This window comes from Ananas comosus, linkage group 6, assembly GCF_001540865.1.
Source record: "Ananas comosus cultivar F153 linkage group 6, ASM154086v1, whole genome shotgun sequence".
In the NCBI taxonomy this organism is placed as follows: Eukaryota; Viridiplantae; Streptophyta; class Magnoliopsida; order Poales; family Bromeliaceae; genus Ananas; species Ananas comosus.
In genome coordinates this window covers 10,685,479-10,710,000 of record NC_033626.1, presented here as the reverse complement: position 1 = coordinate 10,710,000, position 24,522 = coordinate 10,685,479, and the positions used below count along the sequence as shown (strand labels likewise).

At 31.0% G+C, this 24,522-nt stretch overlaps 1 protein-coding gene and 1 pseudogene across 2 annotated transcripts; both read left to right on the top strand.

Moving 5' to 3' along the window:
- Positions 7,006–8,786, top strand: LOC109711744 (annotated as a pseudogene).
- Positions 12,613–16,426, top strand: LOC109711743. Of its 2 annotated transcripts, none has more exons than XM_020234940.1 (5): positions 12,613–12,817; positions 13,833–14,030; positions 14,115–14,403; positions 15,722–15,823; positions 15,926–16,426. In XM_020234940.1, the coding sequence occupies exons 1-5, from the start codon at positions 12,689–12,691 to the stop codon at positions 15,937–15,939; spliced, it is 732 nt and encodes a 243-aa protein (XP_020090529.1). In that variant the 5' UTR covers positions 12,613–12,688; the 3' UTR covers positions 15,940–16,426. The 2 variants fall into 2 exon arrangements, with proteins under 2 accessions (XP_020090529.1, XP_020090530.1); XM_020234941.1 differs by having other exon boundaries at positions 12,614–12,817; positions 13,842–14,030.

Here is a 24,522-nt window from a genome sequence, read left to right as displayed (position 1 = left end):
TTTTTTGAGGTACCTGGTAACCGGTACCTCTCCCAAAGTGACCTACTATTGCAGGTCACAATTTTAAAAAAACTAAATCTGAGCCGTTGAATACGCGTGAATGAACAGTAACCAAAAAAAAAAAGTATAGAAGCATTACTCTAGTATTAAATATATACTATATACTATTATATATTATATTACATACTTAATTATTATATAATATATTTTAAATATAAATTATAATACTAATATATATAATATGATAAGTATTATATATCAATAATATATAGAATAAGAGAAAAAATATATAATAGTTTTCTATTTATAATTTTTTCTTTTTTGCAACCAAATAACCATAACGATTTTTTTTTTTTTTCATACAAACCAAACACTAGATAGTGTAAAATTTATATTCCTTCAAAAATATTTTTTTCATTAAATTTTTTTTTTTCATAATATTACGTGAAATCAAAGACACCCTAAACTACATGTGGGCCCATTAAAGTTTACTCCCAAATGTAAGTACTGCATTTCATACTGACGAAGAACTATCTGGGATGATATTATGCATTGTATTAAAAAGAAAACATAATATAAAAATATTTTATTAATTTTTTGAATACTTACGTGTCGTCGGATTATGAATAAAAAATTAATACAATAATATTTTATCAACTCTTTTGAATATAAATTTGTGGTGCAAATAATTTTTAAGAATTTAAATGAAAACAGAGACCGATGTTTTCAAACATTCATATTCCATAAGTTTGAATTCGATAGTCNCTATATATATATATATATATATATATATATATATATATATGAGTGCATGACACAAGGAAAGCAAAGCATAATAAATAAACACATAATTATGTAATCATTATGGGCTGGTTGATTGGTTATAATTGTAAAAACATTATAGTTGAAAATATATATAATTAAAAATCAATAACTATAATTACATATATTATATCTCATTGGATATAGTAAAAAATGCTATAACTATAAATATTTTATTTAGTTACGTATAGTTAAAAAGTGCATATATATAATTTTATAACTTTGTAACTGTATAGGACAGATGATTTTTTTTTTGTCTTTCTAATTTATATAATTGAAATTACAATTATTTTGGACGAGCTTCTAATTACTGCAAGTGAGTTTTTTTTGAGAATTAAAGTTGAATTTAAATTTATCAAATTAAATATCAAATTTGAATATTTTATAACAGTTATGATTATGGTACACTTATAATGATATGCAATCAACAAGCTTCTAAAATGTGTCACTCCATTCCTCGCGTAAATTTAGAAAATAAAAGCAAAAAAAATAAAGTTAACAGTGGGACCCACTCCACCACCCAACCAAACCAATCGAGGAGAGCAGCTGAGATTGCAATTAAAAAAATGAGTAATGCTACTTATACCCTCCAAAATAGGNCTCGCGTAAATTTAGAAAATAAAAGTAAAAAAAAAAAAAAAAACTGTGGGACCCACTCCACCACCCAACCAAACCAATCGAGGAGAGCAGCTGAGATTGCAATTAAAAAAATGAGTAATGCTACTTATACCCTCCAAAATAGGAGTATCTTGGATTCATTTTATCTTAAAATTATTAATACTTTACTTGCCATATTAATTTTTTTACTAAAAATTATTTAAATTTTTATCAATTTTAAGATAGAAGTGTTAAATCTATGCCTTCTTTTTAGATGTATAAGAAGTATTTTTTTTTATTTATTTATTTATTTTTATCGACCATCCCTAGCGCAAGTGATAAAAGATTTGGTGGTTGGTATCCGAGACTCAAGTTCGAATCCTAGTTAATTCACATTTTCAACTAAGTTTATTTCTGAATGAAATAAATAAAGCAGGTAGCATGCTACCTTTCTCTCTAAAAAAAAAAAAAAGTATTTTTTTTAAAAAATAAGTACAGTACATATCGACCATCTCTAGCGTAAGTAACAAAAGATTTGATGATTGATACTTGAAATTTCAAATTCGAATTCTAAAAAAAAAAACGAAGCGGATAGCGTGCTACCTATCTCTCTAAAAAAAAAAAAAAAAGTACACATAAAAAAATTGCGTAAAAGCCCTCCTAAATAGTGACGTTGTATAAAGTATATAAAGTGCTTGCTGGATCGAGAAATCTTGTCCGAGTTACACAACTTGGCTCGAGTGCGGGTCCCACGCCTGACGTGTTGTTCAAGTTGTGGCTTAGCTGGTCCAACCCATTCCCCAACACTTCCAACCAAAATTACCTAAGAATATCTTAATTATTATATAACTATTAAATCATCCACAGCATCTAGCACAATTAGTTATACGCTTAATCGCTGATATGTATTTAAGGTTCGAAGTTCAAAACCTAATTGATACGATACGATACGATTATATTCTATTCTGAAATGGTTCTTACTATTGAACTAAACTAGTTGTTGGATCGTGTTGGACCGTCCTAGCTAGCTTTCTACAATAAAATTCAATTTCATTAACTATGTCAATGTCGTGCTCTAGCATATCATTTCTCAGAAACTAAGAAACTTTTGCTGCGATCGGTTATTCAAACTAAATTTGATTGAGACGCTCATCCAATCAGATCTCTGCCACGTAAATAAAATGCTGGCTAATTCGCGAACATTAACAGGAAAAAGTACACTTAACTTAATACTTCTTCTATGACAAGTTTCTTATTAAAGGGGATCGTTGACACTACTACACTTTTTATTTCGTGGTGTATTGAATAAGGTACACATTATTACCAGAAAAATGATTTGATCAGTCCGAGACCAATATTGTTATTATTAATATTATCATAAAAAATATTACTTATATATTTCATTTGGATTGTATATTGTATATTTTATCTAATCCTATGTGTAAGAATGTCAAAGAGTACAGATATTCGAAGTTTTATTCCAACTCGAATAAGAATGGAGTACATTTCTTAGATGCTAATAAACGTACGTGACTTCGGATATGAGTATACAAAATAAAAATTCGAAAAATTCGAATTCGAAAATGAATTTTGTTTGTAGCCGATCCAAATTCAAACTCGACGCGAATCTAAAGAGTTTTTATATTATACAACATACATAAATGATTGATATTATATTTGAATTATATTTTGAAAATTTAAATCATGATATAATATGTTTTGAAATATAAATGGTAAAGAAACATGATTGTCTTGGATTCAGAGTTTATGTTTCTGAGTTTTTAGTTGATTTCGATTTTAGATGTAGATTTCAAAACACATTGGGTTCCGGTTCGGATTTTAAAAATTTCACCACGAATTCGACCTATTAACATCTCTATCCACGGACAAAGTGTTTTTACTAATCACATCCATATAAAAAATGGAGAAGTCTTATAGCTTACCTATTCAATGGATAAGATATAAAATATGCACTCTCTTTTTTTTTTTTGGGTCCAACATATCTTTTCTTTTTTAACCAAAAATAGAAAAGGATGAGTTAAATCCTCGGCCTTTAGATTATGAATTGTAAAGATTATAATCCTAAGGTCGTAGTCTTAGTAATTATTATTATCATTATATAATTAAAAACATATGGTGGAGCCCTCAACTATGGGCTATTTTGAAGTAGATCTCTCAACATTTACTATTTTGGTTGAGATTTCCTCAACTTCCAAACCTTTTGATTTGATTTTTTGATACTTAATGATATTATAAAAAAAAAAATCAGAATTTAATAACTCTATTCATTATTAGTATTTAATGTCTCTAATTTTATCTAATAAAAAATAATAAAATTTATTAAATTTGATAAAAGTATTAATTGAATATTTTTTAACTAAAATTACTTGATTTTAAAAAGAACACAGCTAATTAAGAAAGTCTCGATCAAAACAAGGAATATATATAGAGGTGTCTATTTCATATATTTTCGCTATGTAATTATTAGTATTCTCGTTCTAAGCGGTCGTGATCCGAAAGGTGGTTTTCGATGTCGCTGGCATACTATGGTGCTATTTATCAAATTAATTAAATTTATTTTTAACAAAATAATTAATTTTTTAAAAATAAAATTTTAATAAAATATATAACTTTTTTTTAAAAAATCTGATTGATTGGAGATATAAATAATTAGTGTGGCCGTCATACTAGACTATTTCTGTCACGTCGCGGGGACCAGGCACCATTTCTTTCAGTAACATAGTCGGCGCAAAAGCAACCCAACCCAACGCATTTTCCTTCCAAGTTGTGGGTATATCCATCCGAATATTTTGTTCTCTTTTAATTCACTCCAACTTTGGTATTATATTGATCTTAGTCGCTTACATATTTAGCATACATTATTATTATTATTATTATTATTATTATTATTATTCACGCATTGTAGTGGACTAATATTATAAAAGACAGAAGATTGATAAACTAAAAAATATTAAAATTTTTTAACTTGTTATAAGATATTAATAAATACAAATAGTATAAAAAAAATATGAAGGATTTTATTTTAATTTTTTTATGAAACTGATTTGTTTAGATAATAATAAACCATATGAACACATTAATTGGACGAAAATGAAGGGTGAGAAGGCGAAACATCAGGAAAGAAAAAAAAGGGAGGAGATAAGAGTGAAGGAGACATAGTCATACAGTAAATTATATGAGGGATAATATATAGGTATAAATATAGATAGATTATGTGCCAAAGTGTTAAAAAAATAATAATAAAGAACGATGCTGAGTTTGGCTAGAGCACTGTCGATAGTAGATGAATAGCATTTACTGATAAATTCTTAGTTTTTGGATCAATACTAATACAATTACTAAATATTAAATTCTAGTTCTAGATATCTAGGAAATGAAAATTGATAATAAATACTATTTCTTTACTAATGATAGTATATTAGCTTCACTAGAACAATGTTTAATATTTTAATTAAAGATAAAAAAATATATAAAATTTATCTCAACTACCATTCAGTTTTTATCTGACTAGCTATTTTTTTAAAAAAATAATAATTTTGCTATCTAACATTTTAATTTGATTTGATCTAATTAAAGGCTCTTTAACTTTAAATTTTAAATGTATCGTTTATCTTTACATGATTAATTAGTACATTTTTATACAATTTGAGTAATTATTATTATATTAAAATAAGTAATTAGTTTGAACTTTGTATCAAAAGAGCAATCAAATAATTTAAATCAAACAAATTAAAAATTTGAATAAAATTAAATGTTTTAAAATATTAAATAGTGGAATTAAAATGATCTATAGTAATATTCTAATAAAAGCAGAGCCTGTTTTGGAACAATACTTAATATTTCATATTCTAAAAGTGATGTTAGCAAGTAATATAATTTTACAAAGTATGAATAGGTAGTTTTCCTTTTTGAAATTACCAAAAGTGTTTTACTAATCTCCAAACAAAAAATTTGAGTAACAAACAAAATTATCTAGTTATTTTCTATTAAATATATAATATTATAATATTATTTTTTATTATCTTAATTTATTAGAAAATAATTATTATTTTATATTATTTGACACGGATACCAAATTACTAACTATGATTGCAACGCTAACTTTGTTATTTCTTTTTTGAATTAATTTTTCATGATTGATTTACACAAAAAGAAAAAAAAATCTATAGGTCAAAGTCTACGTGACATGAAAATTCATACAGGAAAAGCTGGTATAACAATATATATGGACCACATATAACGCGCAATTCTTATGTTTCACACTCATATATATAGCTGAGTCCTTTTCAAAGGTAAAATATTGAATAAATTATATAAATTGATGATCAATTTTACGTCATAAACTAATTTCTTTAGCATGAAATTATTTTAATTAAAAACAACAAAAAGTTTCCAAGCAACGATCGTTAACAAAATTAAAAAAGAAAAAGACACGTCATGATTCATAAACGCATACAAAGCACCCACTTTGGCTATTATTATTATTTTTTTAAATATGGAAATAAACTTGTATTTTATTAGCTTCCATATTAAACCCTTCCATATATGTATATCAAACCTCACAAATTAATTTATACTCAAATTAACCAACTTTGAATTCATATCAATTTTTTTGTTCAATTTATTTTGACTTCCTTCTTTGGACCATAAAATAATAAAAAGGAAGGAATGAAAGAAGATGCCCTTCAACTCAGACTTTTTTTCTTTTTCTTTTTTTTTTTTCTAATTGACACTTTCTTACCTTTTATATTTTTATTTACATTATTCTAATTAGTTCAAACTAATTAAAACTATTAACTTTAATAAACATTATTAATAGTAGAGGTAATTAGTTAAATACTGCTGAAAATTTTTCTAGTTCCTTATTTATCCTGCTTATAAAGCTAATATTAAAAATATTATTTTAATGTTTCAAATTTTTTCAAATATACTTATAGAGTTAAATTCGGTTAGTAAACGATTAGAAGTACATATTATTTCTGTANTACCTGTACGTCGTTTTTACACATGTTCTATTACTGCCATTTCTTGGAAGCAGGAATAGGCAGTTATTGATGGGGATGTCAATGGTCGATTTCGGACCTGAGCGGCTCTTATAGAACTCAAAACAGAACCCCAAAACAAAAAAAAAAAAAATTCAAAATCCTAATTTACGCCGTAAAATCCCCGCCTCTTTCCACGAAATTTCCCGTTACTGTTACCATGTCGCCATTTTTTACCGTTACGCGAATCAAGCCCTTCCTTCGTTGGTCTCCTTCAATTATTTATCTCTTTTTAATTTAATTAAAAAATACTATTACTGTGTTTTTATTATTTTATTAATATTTACGAGCCGACCAAAACAAAAACAAACAAGCGTCATCGTGACGCGGACCAACCAACCCGCACCCGAATTCGCACCCAAAACCTTACCCGCCCCAAAACAAATATTATATATTTATATATGGTAAGGAGCCATTCGATCTACGGTTCCCGTAACTTTGAGATGCGTGAGGATTTGGTGATGAACGGCGGATGAAGCGGTCTCGTATTGAGACGGCCCTTTAAAACCCCTCTTCTCCTCTCTCCCTCCTCTCCCAAGTCTTCTCCCCCTCCCTTCTCCCCATCGGCTCCCGCCACCCCTCGGGGGCGGAGGGGGCGCGATTCCCAGGGGCTACATCCATGTCGCTCTCAAACCCTAACCCTAGCCATAACCCTAACCCAAGGATCACCGGGCTCCTGAAGCAGCGGTCGTGGTCGCCGGACTCGGAGCGCGAGGAGGCGTGGCTCCGCCGCAAGGGCCTCTACCGCGATCGGCGCCGCGGGACCCTCCTCCGCCGGAGCCGGAGCGTCACCGACGAGGACCTCGACGAGCTCCGCGGCTGCTTCGACCTAGGCTTCGGCTTCGACCCCGATCGCCCCGGCGCCGCCGCGAAGCGCGCTCGCCGAGACGATCCCCGCCCTCGATCTCTTCTACGCCGTACACCGGACCTACGGCGGAGCCGCCGCCGCCGCCGCCGACGACGACGACGCCGCCGCCGCCGCGCGATCCTCGCCGTCGTCCTCGGACTCGCCCGTGGGGAGCCCCCTCTCGATCCTCTCTCCAGGTATAGTGTCAAAAAATTAATATGATCAACAATTTACCAGTGTTATTTATTACCGATCCCACTGTTGTGTTGATTCATACTCATACGCCCTGAGTTTTTTTTAATGTTTATCTTATTATTTACTTTTTTTAAAAAAAAAAATTCGTTTTTACTTGCTTTGTTGTTGTGCGACGACATGATCGAACGGCTCCCGTGAATCGCGGCGGCTTGTCACCGTGATCACGCTGCCTCTCGTTGATCGCACGAGCTACTAAATCTGCGCCGTCCGATATCCGTGGCTCCGGTTGATCCTGATCCATATCGGATCGGATTCGATAAGCCTCCGCTTTAAAAATGTCCCGTGTCATCGCAGATAGATGCTTTCCTTATCCCCCAGGATAACCATGCATTAATTTATTTTTATTAGTAGTTAATCGATGTGAGAACTATAAATAATTGAACATCTACAGTATTTGCATAATCTATTGTTTTTTAATAAATTATAAATATTAGCGCTTTATATAATATAATTAAGTAAATTCACAATACTTTTCCTGAGACGGCGAATATTGTTAGTATTTCAGTGACACTTTCAAAATTATTGGATTAGTTTCAATTACGTACGATTAGTTGTTGTCACTTATCATATTAATCCGTTTCTTAATTCCTTTTATCTTTTGTTGATGCTTTTGATTAGATTTGTGGGTTGTGTTTGATGTAATTGTAAAATTTAGGTGATAGCCCGGAGATGGTGAAGATGAGGCTGAAGCACTGGGCCCAGGTGGTTGCTTGGTCCGTGCGCCAACGTTGCTGAATTCGGTGGTTACTTCGCGTAGACGAAACAAGCTATAAAGAATCCAGCACCCCTTCTGATCCCCTTCTCGTTACTCTCTCCAGCTAGCTGCAGTATATATATATATATAATTAATATATATTTAAAAGAGTCCGCGTCGTGACCTGCCGACTAACTTTGGTTGTAATCATCTTTTCTCTCTTTTTCTTTAACTACTGTTCTATCCTTCGCATGTACGAAAATGTGAGAAAAAAAAATTGAAAAAGAAAAAAAAAATCTGGAGCATCTTTGTTTCTTAGTTTTGGATTAGATGTGCATATCTATGTTTATATGTTTTTTTTTTTTTCCGGTAGTGTTGTTGTTTTTTCGGAAGATGTCGGGAAGTAACACCACACAGGCGTACCCGAATCCGTTTTGTCCTGCTTTAAAATTATTCTTATTTGATTTGGTGATATAATTTTATAGGAAGAATTATTCTTATTTAATTACTTTTATATTTTTCTGATAATTTCAAGTTATCGCTTGATACACGTGTTTATCTTCTCTCCAAGGTTGTTGATCGATACATTGTCTTCATGTGATTATTATTGAAAAAATTAATGGTGGCGTTTTTGTTTGCTAAAAATGATAGAGAGATGATTTTACTAATAATTATGTGCAATCACTAAAGTGCGTTAAGATTAATTGAATTATTTGTTTACTTTAAAAGTAAAAAAAAAGTATATAACCATTTCACAAAAGTTTATAAATTTATCTAAGACTTTGTTTGGAATTGATGAAAGTAAATTTTATACATTATAATATACTGGTGGAAGAATTTTCTATCGTTTTCATGGTTGACAGATGGCAAATGACAACATATAGAAGCAATAAAAAAAAAAAGTATTTTTTTTCAGTTGCCGAATAAATACTTTGGATGCAAGTATTGTATGCAATTCACCATCTACTCTACTCTACTATTTTATGTAATTATTTTTTAAAAAAGTAAAATAATGATACGAGAGTTAAACTTTTAACTTTCTATTTTTCTTGTACATAGATACGTACCCATGGATCTGATTAGCATTTTCTCTTTTTTTTTTATTTAAAAAATTAAGAAGAAACACGAGAGTACTATTAATAGTAGAGTAGTAATATTTCAAGCTATTCATTTTGTTCACTATTACTATTTAAAAATAAACTCAGCTAGAAATATAAAGTAACTAAATTTTAAAATTTGAGACGCCTCGGAAACAAACAATCAAATCCAAATTAGCTGTGGTTGAACTCCAAAAACAAGTCGTCCGCCCAATTTAATTCATCCTCTAACCTGACAAAATTAATATCTATGACCATCACACGAAAATGTCTAAGTTTTTCGCAGATTCTTTTCTCTGGCAGACCAGTAAGAAAAGCTACCTTTCCTTTGTCTGCCGCCAAGAATTTAGTGTGTGAAAGATCAGCATCTGTTCATATTCCACAAAGACTTTGACTAATCAGCTAATACGCGTAAAGCCTGATTGTTTATTTTCTTTTAAATAAACAAGTAATTTAATAAGAAGTGGCAAAAGAACTAGAGGTCCATTCACCGCTGAGCGCAATTTATTTCTGTTCGGCGAAAAAAAGTTGAGTTGAAAAAGATATATATTTTTTTACTACGTGTAATATAATTTTTCTGTAATTTTTTCAAATAGAAACTAATACACATAAAATTAGATCAAGGAGTGCAATTTATTTAATAGGTTTAATTTTTGAATTGGTACATCAGCTGGGCCTGGAGTGGATTTATATTGGATAGTGGGCCTTGTGATAAGATATTAGTATTAGGTAAAAATGTATAGAGACCCCCTCAACTCAACACAGTTTTGAAATTGCCCTGGTAACTTCTTCTTTCTGATTGAAACCTCCTTAATTTCTAATTTTTAAAATAAATAATTTCAGTCAAAAGTATATAAAATTTACTGATAATTTTATAAAATTTTAAAATTCTATTTATTCTTTTAGCAGATAAAATTAGGCTAATTAAATTTAATAAATTTCTTTGACTTAATTAGCATACAAAATTGCATTAAAAAAGTTAAAAATTGATGAGATTTCAATAAAAAAAAATAGTCGTGGGGTCGATTTCGGAATGACCTATAGTTGCGAGATCTCCATACAATTTTACCAAGGTATTATTGCCCACCGTTAATTGAACTTACTATAACGGTACATTGAACTCTCCAACCCGTTTTACATTTAATTCTTAAATTTATTAAAATTTTTTTTTGTATTTGATAAATGACGTAGGCAACCAAATGTCTAAAATGATAATATTTAATCATTTTCTGTGTTAAATAAACTCTTCCACTAATTTATGGGTGTCACAACTTTTTAATGAGTAAACGCAAACTCCATGTTTCTAATTACACATGAAAATACTCATGGATGCGGTTACATGAAAATTTCTTCTTTGATATGAAAATATTTTTGTGTAATTTAAAAATCTCAGGATTATGTGTAAGGATGAAGATTTTCTTGTATGTTTATTTAGTATTTGGGACACGTTTTGGTGGGAGCATAATTCTAATATTCCATTTTATATCTCAATATGATTTATTTGGTGTACTAATAGTTTTAGCTAGGATGTCAACAGGTCCGGTTTGGGTCGAGTTTTTAAAAACTCAAACCCGAATCCGAAAATCAAATTAAAAGCTGTATCCGGATCCGAATCTGGCGAGTTTTAAAAATCCATATACATATCCGTACCCGACCAAAAATCCGAAATCCGAATACCGACAGGAACCTGGCGGGTTTTAAAAATCCATACCGTTGAATGAAGATCTAAGAAATAAAAATTATTAAATATTTTATATATTATATAAATAAATAAAAATAAATTATGTATATATATATATATATATATAATTTATTCGGGCTCGGGTTCGGATTCGGGTTAGATATATATAATTTATTCGGGCTCGGGTTCGGATTCGGGTTAGGTAAATACAAAATTCATACCCTTATCCATATCCGTCGGGTTTTTATTTTCTATACCCATAATCGAATCTATACCCGTTTAGCTCGAGTAAACCCGTCCTGTTCGGATTCGGGTTCGGATAATATTTCGAGTATCCTTATCTATTGACATTTCTAGGTTTGGCATTTATAATTTAATATGATTATATATCTTTTCCACAAATTAATTTATTTTATTTTAAAAATAATTTAAGGAATACAAAATTTTATTTTTGACATTTAATCACATTTCGCAACTATTAAATACAATTAAATTATTAAGTTATTCTTCTGATGCATGTCCGAATAATTTTTTGCTCAAAAGTTTATACATGTAATTAATACGGAGTAAATTAAAGATATATACAGATGAGTCCGACCGGTATACATGTCATTCATATTTTTTTTCCTCCATTAATATTTCGTTAAATTATATACAAAAAACTTCAGACACTCTATCTAGGTTTATTGAATATTTACTTTAATATTCTTTAATTTTAATTTTGTTATTAATTTAACGAAAAAATTTAATGAAATAGATAATAAAAAGAAAAAAAATAAAAACACAGGGGACTAATTTGATACACTTTAAACTACATGGTACTAAAGTAAGAAAGTGCAAAATCACAAGGGCTAACTTGATACACTTTAAACCACAGGGTACTAAAGTGAGAAAGTGTGAAACCATAGGAGAGGTATTTGAAGTTTACCCCTAAACTTTTATCAAATTTGATTTGTTTTACACCTTAAATTACAAACACATTACATTAGCCATTAAAATTGTTATTTTTTAGACCTTTTGATCGCTAGCCAAATAATGTCAAAAAATTATGAAATTTAATTTTTAAATATTTTCTATAGTGTAAATCAAGTCTAATAGAATAGATCATTGATTTGAAAATCGTATCATAAAAAATAACTTGATAGCACATAGTCCACTGTACTCTCCATAGCATACCAGTCTAATTCTATGCGGATTAATATGATCATGCATTAATAAGGCAAAAGTATGTGCGCAAATTTTCGAAATTTAGTGCCTTCCTGTGAGCCGGGTCCACTTATGGGGGTATAACAATGGTGGGGCCCTTCCCTTCGGAAAAATATCTATCTCGAGGATGCCATCACTGCACCAACCGATATTATTGTCTACTCCGAGTACATCGCACTGTGGTCGGCCCTGCCACGTGTAAAAGCCCGTGCCACGTGTGCACGTGTCAGAACCCCCCCTCACCCCTGCACTTTTTCGCTTTTTCGGGCCCTTTTTATACTTTCCTGTTTCGGAAACCAAACCCTCGAATGAGCCGAGCTCTCCCTCCTCCTCCTCCTCCTCCTCCTCTGCTTCGCCCTCAGTTTTGCGATGTGATTCGTCGTCTTCGTCTTTGTCGTCGTCATCGTCCTCTTCGTCGCCGACGCCATGGAGGAGTGCGCGAGCGCGGGTCCGGCGACGCTTCCCGAGAGCGGGGTCACGGCGGACGCCGCCTCCGCCGCCGCGGGGCGCAGCGAAGGGCGGAGGAGCCTCGCCTCCGAGGAGAGCCCGATGAGGGTAAATTTTGATCTCGATTTCGTGTGTTTCTTATGGTAAAATTTGTTAGGGTTTGTGTGTTTGGGAGTTAGATTGGTTGCGATTTGTGTGTTGATTCGGTGTGCATGTTAAGTAGGGATCTAATTATACCCGCAATTGAGCTATTTTTGGAAGATCTTATCGCAGAGAATTAAGTGTGCAATTTTATAGGGAATTAGGTTATTAGATCTTATCGTAGAGAATTAGCATATATCCCTTGTTTAGTGAAGGGGCAAGCTTGATACGTATGGTCTCAGATCCGTTTCCTCAGAAATAATGAATCACCTCATAGGTGGAATGCATTATCCAAGAATCACAGTTATGAGGATTTTGCAATGGTCCAAATGCACAAGTATCTTTCATAATCATTCTAACATTTTAAAAAAAAACAAAGAAAAAATATTTGATTTTCATTCAAACAAGCCCGTAGTATTAGTAGTTATTCCTCACACATCTGTGGGGTTTTTGTGCATTTTCCTGAATTTGCAAAATATCGATTATAAAGTATGCGACTTGGATTGCCTGCATATTTGGTCAGTGTCGATATCTGATACAGACACGACGGTTAAAATTAAGTATCCACTGTCTAGCATGCTAAACTTGAATCTAGAGGATGACTGCCTTTATTTTCCCTAAGTTAAAGGTAACTAGGGACAATCATAAAGTGTTGTAAATCAATCCTCAAAAGAAATAGACAAAAGGAAAACTAACAATATAAGTTAACAAAATCATTCATGTTCACTTTATCATGAGAGTGAAAAATTATGACCGTAGAATAACTATAATAGAACAACACAAAGTATTAGTTTTTTTTTTATCACTCTATTAAACCCAATAAATTTGACTCTGAAACTTCATGGCACCATGCTTCATCAAGATCATTTTGGACCTTGTATCAAGGGACTAAGACTTGCAGATTGAGTATATATGTAATAGAAGCAAGCTCCTTTATGCAGTTTCTCATTTTAAGCGGGTTTGTCTAATTTCTCTCTATTAGAGTTCTCAGGATATGGATTTGATGTCGACTGAGTGGACAGATGAGAAGCACAACCTATATCTCAATTCCATTGAAGCATCATTTATTAGTCAATTATACAGTAGTGAATACAGCTTAGATGATTTTCACGGATTATCACCAATCACTAAGAAGGATAATGCATCTGCATCAAACATTAACCACCGGAGCACTGGTCAGGTATCAGCAAAATGATAAGCTTTTATATGTTTGTTAATTTCATCTTTAAGCTCTTCCAATAGTTTGAAAGACGTTTTGTTGCAGTTCAAAGTTCAGCGTGATGGTTCTTGGGGGAAAATAAACTTTGAGAGGGCGACAAATCACGTAGAAAACAAAGCTCGGCTACTTACTGCAAACCCCTGGATCCAGCATTTCAGATCACCTTTAATTCGCAGGGAACGAGAGACGAAATCATCAGAGCAAAACGGTAGCATGGATATGGCCATAATGGAATCAGGCCATGGGAAATACAGAGAAGAATTTGCTAGCTCTGAGCATCCTATGGATACCTGTTCTCAGATTTATTACCAAGCATCTGATGGAAGCACTGCAGGTAGCCATGAATTGTCTTTTAATGATATTATATACAATACATATTCATATGTGTGATGTTGGAATCAAAGAAAGCAAATTCATGCTTTTGTTTTTCTAAATTTTCTTAGAGTGTTAGTTTGACGGAAGTGAACTATTGTAGTAGTCATGTTTTTGGTACTTAAGAGAGTATGATGTCGTAGGATAAATGATTTGAGAAAAAAAATTTGGGTACTTCGAATGTGTTTCATCTAGTTCAGGGTTGTAGAGTTGCATATATTTTCCAAATCATTGGAAATTGGCTAGTATTGCAAAATAAGATTTAACTGGGGGTATTGAATTATGGAGATACTAGCCCAACTTGACAGGTTGTGGCAGTGATTAGTTTAGTTTTTTCTTATTTCCATACCTGATATGAATCAACCCAACTCGATCCGTGACACCCTAGGATTTGGAATAGTCCTATATATAAGATATAATAAGGCTAAACTCTTTAATCCGGCTATAGCATTTTGGATCGTGGCTAGATCCAAGAGGTTAAGAAGGTTAATCGTGTTAGGACTAAAGTAGTTTTAGGATGGGTGACCCCCTGGGAAGCGGGCTGTCACAGTTGGTATCAGAGCTTGAGATTAGTCTCGACCGAGCTGCTATGGGTGGAGCGCGGCTCCCCACAAGGTCGGCTAAAGAATAGCAAGATAAGTTTCACATCGCTTGATATTTGTGCGTGTGTTTGAGTCTGACGAGAACGTTAGGGCTTAAAAGAGGAAGAGAATGTGACATTCCATGATTTAGAGTAGTCCTATAACATTTTGGGCAGTGGATAGGCCAAAAATGTTAAAAGGGTTAAGCGTGCTAGAGCTAGAGTAGTTTTAAGATAGGTGACCTCTTGGGAAGCGGGGCATCACACGATCAATTATTTATTATGCCATACATCCCTTCTTTTAAATTCTGTTAGGACATTTGAGTTAGAAGAACAAAGAAAAAAAGAAAAAAAATAGGGAGCAAAAATCAGAGAAGAAAAGAAATGAAAACAAAATTGACTTTTCCTTACCCTTCACTCCATTCAAACTAAGTTTTTCCTATTAATTCCTTTCTTTCACAGGTGATTCAGCTGATGCTATGTCCCTTTTTTAAGTTTATGGAATCACAGTAATGAAAGATATTCTCATATGACAAATGTATTGCCTTGAGAGATAATGATGAGATAGTTTATGAAGTATTTGCCATACTGTTTGTAAGGCATGTATTTATGCTTCATGAAAATTTCGAGCTTTTTACATGTTCGGGATGGATAAATAATAAAAATGACACAATGAATATAAACATTTGAATTCTTTCAGAGGTGATGGATCAGAATTTTGTGGATATGAACTCTAAAGAAAAGCTAATTGGATCGAAAAAGAGGAGAAGAATGAGAACTAAACTTAGCTCTGAAACCAAAGGTAAGTGATTTTCGATTCTCTTTTCCGTTACTCCTCCGAATTATTTTGTTCCGATTCTGAATTGATTTCGATGTTTTGGATTCTGCTCAAATTGTTTTTCAGGAAACTGCACCTGAGAAGCCAATCCCCGCAGAAAATACTGATAATAGTTTCACTGCCCTGGAGGGAAAAAAGTTGCAGAATTTGCTAGAAACTACTTCTCTGAAGTTTAGCCTGAAGCTGATTCTACATTGATTTAGAATTCAACGATATGTTTATCGACAAGTAACAATTCATGTTATACAATATCACATAGATTTTGTACATTGTACATTTGTCGCTTTCTTTCAGACTCGTTGCTTCATGGATTGAGAGAGGTGCTGTGAGTGCGCAGAACTCAGATTTCATACAGGTCGGAGGCAAAGTCGTGAGCTCGCGAAATGGGGGAGCCCAGTTTTATTTCATAGATCCATTGTGCCAAATAGGCTTTAAAGGCATAATAATGCACTAAAACAAGAACTTCATTTATGAACCTTTCCCCTAAATCTACGATCTTAGATATCAATCATCAAAATGTATCATGCATGGTCAGTATTATGGACGCTTTCAAAGTTAAAAGTTGTATAGTGTTTTGTGTTTTCGGTCCCTCCCTAGTATGAAAGCTGGTGTTTTTCCTGGAAAGCTGCTCATCTCAAGAGGAAATTCACACACAAAAGCTTCTAGAAGATTCCTGGCCAAAGGTACTCCAAAGTTCAAACATACACCTAAGCCATTCTGAGAATTTTTCTTTGTAAATTTCTCAATCAATATCTTTACCTTTTTAGGGGGGATTGGTTAATGTGACTACATACATGCTATGTTTCTTCACTTTTGACTTAGAATGCTTTTTTTTAGGGAACTGAATTTATCATGTTCCAAGAAGTCTCCCATTAGACCTCATCCTTTTTTTTTTAATGTGTTTTTTTTTTTTATCTCGCTTACGTGTGACGTAATTGGCCGAAAGGTTCTGAAACTTTGACTTGTGATTGGGGCTATAAAAGTCCATTGCAAGGACAATTGAGGTAAAACAAGGACTCTTTTTTTCCCCATTTTATTATTATTATTAGGAAAAACTTCAAAACCCTCTCGTTTCGTAGTTTCTCATTTTACCCCCTGTGATTTAAAATATACCAATTTAACCCCATGTGTTTTCTTTTTTTTGTTTTTCTTATCAATTTCATTTTTTTTTTCTTAAATCAGTGATAAAATTAAAATTAAAGGATACTAAAGTGAATATTTGATAAATCTAGATGGGTATCTGAAGTTTTTTGTATATAATTTAATGAAATATTAACGAAAAAGCTACCGAAAAGATAAAAACGAAACCACATGGGGACAAATTGATACATTTTAAACCACAGAGGGACAAAATGAGAAACTATGAAACCACAGAGGGTTTAAAAAGTTTTCCCTTATTATTATTATTATTTTGTTTTTCTCGGTTTTATGAGTCATTTAAAGTGTGGAATGGAAGAAATTTATGAGGTGCTTTATTCATTAGGGCAATTTCAGACGTACCACGGTACCATTCAACATTTAGAAAATATCATAAATATTTTTTTAATATTATTAATATTAATATTATTTCTGAAATATATAAATAATATCGTAAATAGTTTAATTGGTATTTTTAATATTAGAAATATAAATAGTTTTGATAATTTTTCTAAATTTAATTGGTATTTTTAATATTGACAACTTCTATGAAATTTTTATATAATTAGAGATAGGCAACAACACAAATAAAATTAACCCATATTTATTTATTTATCATTATTTTTGGATTTATTTTATTTTATTTTATTTAAGATGACATATTTACTAGAAAATTATTATACTATTTTTCATTAAAATTTTTATTATTTTTTAGTGCATAATTTCGAATTAGTTTGGGATCCTACAAACTACTAATATTTTATTAAATGGTGGACTTGGTCCAAGCAACAATCTCTTCCTAAACAGTTGATCATGTCACATTATTCAGCATTATAGGTACGGTACGTGAATGTACTTGGCTTGTATTTTAGTGCTATATAAATAATATATATATATATAATAATAATAAATAAGCATTAAATGTAGTCAATATATAACAAAAAAATTCCCACCAAATGACACGAATAGAAAATTGACCGTTGATTTTCCCACCCACCTACAGCATTTTGAATTTGTGACATAAATGAGAAAGCATGTTTTGCAAGGAACCTTGAAATTGGGGAACTATTTACCTATCTAGCTTCTTTACAAAAAAAATATTTCCTATCTAGCCTCCTTTTAAAAAAACTCCCTATCTAGCCTCATCTTCAAAGATTAGAGAAAAAAAGAGAAATTAATTCCTTTAATATATATTAAGGGGTTAAATGGGGGAGATTATCTTTTTCTCTCTCCTCTCCCATTAATTTTTATATCAAAATAATCTTGATCCCATTCAGCCTATAAATTTTATATTTTAATGTATTAAAACCTAAAGTACGAGAAATCCAAATAGTTTTGGATCAGGATTATTATAATCAATTCCTTCCGAACCATGTATAATATTTTCATCAAAATATTAAAAAATTGATGCGCTATATAAAAATTTTCTATTTTGAAATAAATCGATATGAGATAAATTATACGCAAAAATTAGAGAGTGAGAAGGGATCTCGGGAAATAGGAGAGGAGAGAGAAAAAGATAATCTCCCCCACTTTACCCCTTAATATATATTAAAAGTATTAATTTCTCTTTTTTTCTCTAATCTTTGAAAATGATGCTATATGGGGAATATTTTTCAAAAGAAGGCTAGATAGGGAATATTTTTTTGTAAAGAGGCTAGATAGGTAAATAGTTCGAAATTGGGGGCCATTTTTTTTTTTTTTTTTTCCAAAAGGATACAAGAACATGTGGAACTGCCAAATTGAATGACATAAAAAATAAATTTTAATTGCGTATGAACGGGGAGGTTTCATTTGAAAAATTGGAATGTTAAAATTGTATCCATATCCCCACAAACATTGGTTATTTTAAATAAGTTCCTCGACTTTGTGCCTATTTTTAATTCGTCAGGAAAAAATAATTAAAATTATTAAATTTGATAAAATTATTAATAATTTGATAAAATTTTTAAATATTTTGACTAAAATCACTATATTTGGAAAGGAAAAAAGAAAGAAGAGAGAGATGGCTATAGTTGATGAGGTTTCTGCAAATTTTACCTCCCTGCAAAGTGAGAATATTGCATATTTATTGCTCTATAATTGTAATATATTTTATATATCTCTACAAATCTCAAAAAACTTGTAAATATATTTCTAAAGTGATCAAAACTAATCATATTTTAGAATTATGACTGTTTTGTCCATATCGTGATCAATAGTATAATAGCGACTAATTGAATAATGAAAAATTAAGCTACCCTGCTTTTCATTAGTAAATTAAGATTTTATTTGGTATTGAGCTCTATCTAATATTATTAAATAAAATAGAATTAGTTATTTGATAAAATAAAGCTGGTGTAAAAATATATAAGAATATGCTTGTACGTTATTAGATGGAACTGCAAAAAATATATCGTTACCGACTCATCGCGATATGCAGAACACAACATTACATACGGAAACAAGTACGATATTTTTTTATCGTACTTTCTCATTGCACGTAACACAATCTTCCTACAATCTCAAACGAAGCATAAGATTGTATTTAATCTAATTTGATTTCTTTTAAAATATCATTAACTGCTAATTTGATGGGAGCAATGAAGCGAATGGCGAGGAAATAAGTAACTATTGTGCCTTTTGACTAGTCAAAAGAAAGATTATAACGATAAATGTGCAATATTCGATTAGGAATATCTTTTTATTCCTTCTAAAAAACATAAATGGCCTAGAACTGAGGGATCTCCATGCAATTTTATTTTACCAAAGTGGAAGTACCTCAGCTAGATTTTCAAAGATTTGGAAAATAATTAATTAGAAGCTCAAGACATTCCACTTTTAACCAACTCTCGAGGTACGAATAGTTTGAAAAATTATTAATTAAATGAGAACCATATATATTAGATATATATATATATATATATATATATATATATATATATATATATTTAATTAATGGAGATTCTCTTTAAATAACTTAGTACAATTTGGAGGATCAAATTGTGATCTAGGATGTAACTCAGGTAGGTCTTATTTGACCTAAAAAAGTCAGTTGTGTTTGAAGTGTGGAAGAAGCTGCTCTCAAAGTCTAACCATAATTTAAAAAATATAAATTAATTTTCGTACGAAGTAAGGATCTGTTTGGCCTGCTACTTAAAATTTACGCAGAAGTATATTTTTACCAAAATAATACTAATGATTTTAAAAATATGATACTTTTTTGAACTTAAGGAAACGTTCCGAATTTAAATTTGTTTTCAAAAAAATTGCGTAGTTTTTTTTTTTAAATAACCAATAAATTTAAATTTTGGCAGCTTTTCTTAATAATCGGTACTTATATAAAGATCAAATAAGTCTAGTAATACCACTATGGAGTCATCTAGAGATTAAAAAAAAAAAAAAGAGAGTCAAAATATGATTATCACATGCTATAATTAGTTCACAAATTCTCTAAACTTTCTACAGCTGTGGTCTCTAAAGAGAAAAATTACAACTGGTTTTCAATGTTAGGCCTTTTTATTTATCATTTATGTAGCTTTAAAATTCGTATTATTCACATCATGAATAATCAATTCGACGGTCTCGTGTTGCGGGCTGTTGGTATAAATTCTCGTTCTAATCAGACTAAAATTTAGAAAAGTTCGGCATGTCATTATCATTTTTGTTTTTTTTTTTTTGATAAAACGTTCAGAACTTACCTTAACTATAAATCATTTCGAATTGGTTATCCAAAGCTTTAGAATTTTGATTTTACGATCTAGCATTTTAATTTGTTTGATTAAAGTTAATCATCGATATTTTAAATTCAAAATTTAAGCTAATTATTTACCTTAATAAATTTATAGTTACGAAGATTGTATAAATTATACTAACTAAATTTGTAAATAAAAGCAATGCATTCAAATTTTTAAGTCAAGGTATTGTTGACTGACTCAAATCAAACACAATGAAAGGTTCACTAGTAAAATCACAATTTTGAAAGATTGAATATGTTAGATATATATGGTCCATATAATTTATTTAAGGCAATTCTTAAGGAGATAGTCGATTCAATGATTGGGGTGTGTTTGGACATATTTTTGATGAATGGACGTGATTAAAATATTCTTACATTAGGTTTTATATATAATGGGAGTTCTCATCTAACCTAATTCAATTTTGCTTCCGTAAACGACTCCGTCCCTAGAAATAAGAGAATAGATTAAATACATCATGCTTTCTCGTAGATCGTCACTAAAAAATAAAGAATCACAAGAAAGAATCGCTATATGTAATTCATAGCTCGGACAAGTTCTATACGTTTTTACTTCTTTTTTTTTGTTGAAATAGAGAAATGTTGAAGAAGAACCTAAAGCAAGCTTTGAAATACGATGCAGTAGATAATAGACCAATTTGCACGAAAAATTCATAAGTTTTGAGCTTTTGCAAAATTGTGCCACCTTTTTTGATTTTTCAGATTTGGATCAGATTTTTAAAAAATTGACTAAAATACTCTTCTTCCTTTCTCTCTCTCTCTCTCTTTTTTTTTTCTCTCACTCTTTTTTTTCCCTCTTCGAAAGGCGGAGGCAAGGAGGACAGGAGCGGGCGAGGGCGAATTGGACGAAGGCGAGAAGGGGCGTCCCACCAGGGCGGCGGCAAGCGCACCATTGGTGCGGTTGAAGGCGAGGAGGGTGAGTGGTGCGCGGATGCGTGCGAGGGTGCGGGGAGCAGAGGCTAGGCGGGCCGCCTCCGCCTTCACCTCTCAAAGAGAGAAAAAAAAAACGAGAGAGAAAAAAAGAAAGACAAAGAAAAAAATAAAAGTATTTTGATCAGTTTTTTAAAAATTCGATCAGTATCTGCAAAATAAAAAAAAAGGTATTGATTTTACAAAAATTCAAAACTTATAAATTGTTTATACAAATTGGCCTAGATAATAATAAAATAAATCCGGTGGAAACTTATAAAGAAGAAAGAAGAAAGAAGAAGAAGATTATATAATATAATAATAAAACATTACGAGACAAATTGAATTTGTTGACGAGGAGTACCCTCCACCAGTTTGGAAACTTCTCAGTAACTTAAAAAAAACAAATACCGAGCCTAAAATGTCAATCCAATCCACCAACGTGCTCTTCACTGTAACCATCACATGCCACTGTCACCAACACTGACACGTGGGCCCCGAGAGCGTGGACTCCATCCAGGACGCCACGTGTCATTATTACGAGGTGATGGCGTAGAGGCGTTACACCAGCGTTTTTACTAGTCTACATATTATTTCTTTTTCCTTTTCTAAGAAACGATAGAAACGTAATTGGTTCCGGTACACCATAAAGTAAGAAATATATATATTTATATATCCACCGTATCCTTAGCGCAACATCATGTTTTTTCACTATAAATTATATAAATTTTTATCTTTTGACGAACAAGAAGTATTTATTTTCGAAAATAAATTTAGATAGAAATATATAAAGACCCCCTTCATATATAAAACGTTCTAAAATTACGGCTAGACACTTTTTTTTTTTTTCCGAATTGCGAATCTCTTTAACTTTTTATTTTTTTTTAGAACTAAGAAATTTTAGTCGAAAAATTAAAATTTTTTTTTATCAAATTTAATAACTTTAGTTATTTTTTAGTACATAAAATTATTTAATAATTAAAAAGTTACTTAATTTAACAAGATTTTTAACTAAACCAAAAACACCAAATACAAAATCTCAAATAGAAATAGGAAACGCTAAGTTTACAATCCAAAAAAAAATTGTATTCTTTACGATCCTTAATTCAATGGTTTAAGAATTTTGTTAAATAATACGAGTAGAGTATATCGGTTATTTCGTATTATTTAATATGATATCAGAGCAGGAGATGTGAGGGAGAGACATAAATATAAAAAAATATATAAACATGTTTTTCTATAATAATTGTTTCGTATTATTTATCAGATTTGAAAAAAAAAATTTGATTTTAGTAAAAAAAAGAATAGTAAGACAAGTGTGTTAATTATAGTTTCTATATGGGCTAATCTGTAAAAGATTATAAGCCTAACAGAATTATTGTAGAACTAGCAAGTAGCAACACTCAGTAAGAATATATATATATATATATAGTTGAGCTAGAATACTATCGATAGCAAATGGGCTCCGTTGCCACCCATTTGTTTTCGATGATGGAGCCTCCAAATCGACGAGCGGCACCGTTGAATATGATCTNTAGAATACTATCGATAGCAAACGGGCTCCGTTGCCACCCATTTGTTTTCGATGATGGAGCCTCCAAATCGACGATCGGCACCGTTGAATATAATCTATACCACTTGAAGTGTTTAGAAATCAAATTTCATATATTTTCGATATTGTTCTCTTATCCATCGAGTGGACACAAAAATGAACGGCTGAAAATAAATATTCTTTAAAAAATGATGATAGGAGTCTTATAATCAAGATCAAGAGTATAGATCTTGTTTTAAATAGTTTAAAGAATTTTCTAACAAAAATTCAATTGATTTAAATATCTTTACGGCGTTAAATAAAAAAACATCTCATATCGATCAATAAAATTACAAATTTTGAAACCCTTTGATCATTAGGCAAATAATGTCGAAAAAATTTGAAATTTGATTACTAAGCACTTCAAGTGGTATAGATCATGTTCAATGATTCCGATCGTCGATTTGGAGGTTTTATCATCGAAAACAAATGGGTGGCAACGAAGCCCGTTTGCTATCGATAGTATTCTAGCTCAACTCATATATATATATACTAGTAAAATGTACGTGCAAATGCACGTAATAATTATTAGAAAAATTTATAATTTTTTTAAATTATTTTTTAATTTTAGGCCATATTTTATTTGATTGCCAAATATGTATCTAAAAAGTTTAAAATAATAAATCACGCTATTAAGAAAGATATGCTTTAAATGATAAATAATTAACAATAATCTCTAATGCAAAAATTATTTTTGAAATTAAATAGAAAAATAAAATCCGTTATCTTAAAAAGAAAATATATTTTGAAATTAAATAGATAATATCTAAAAAAGATATTTTAAAATAAAATAAGAAAATATCTTTTATAGGATTTTCACACCCGTAATTTGTTATAGAAAACTTACTTTTGAAATTAAATAGAAAAATTTATATTTTAGGATTTTCACATTAGTAATCTGTTATAGAGAACTTATGTATTCATTGCTGTTTCTATTTCTATTTTTATTCTTATATTTAAAATTTTTCGTACGGAAAGAGAAAAATGGACGCTAATTTTTCCGCCGAAAAATAAGTTTGTCGACAGACCCAAATTTGAATATACGTGTGTATATATATATATATATATATATATATAGTTGGACTGGACTATTATTAGTAGCAAAATCTCATTATTGCTATCAGTTTTTTAGCCTTTAGATTAACTCTTTTCATTATTTCTAACTATTGGATTAAATACTGTAATCGAGTGAGGACCACGCAACCCTAGGAAGACATTCAACTCTATCACCAATAAAATAGTTGCGAGGGTCTGGAAACATTTTTGCCAGAGATTAATGATGTTGTAACA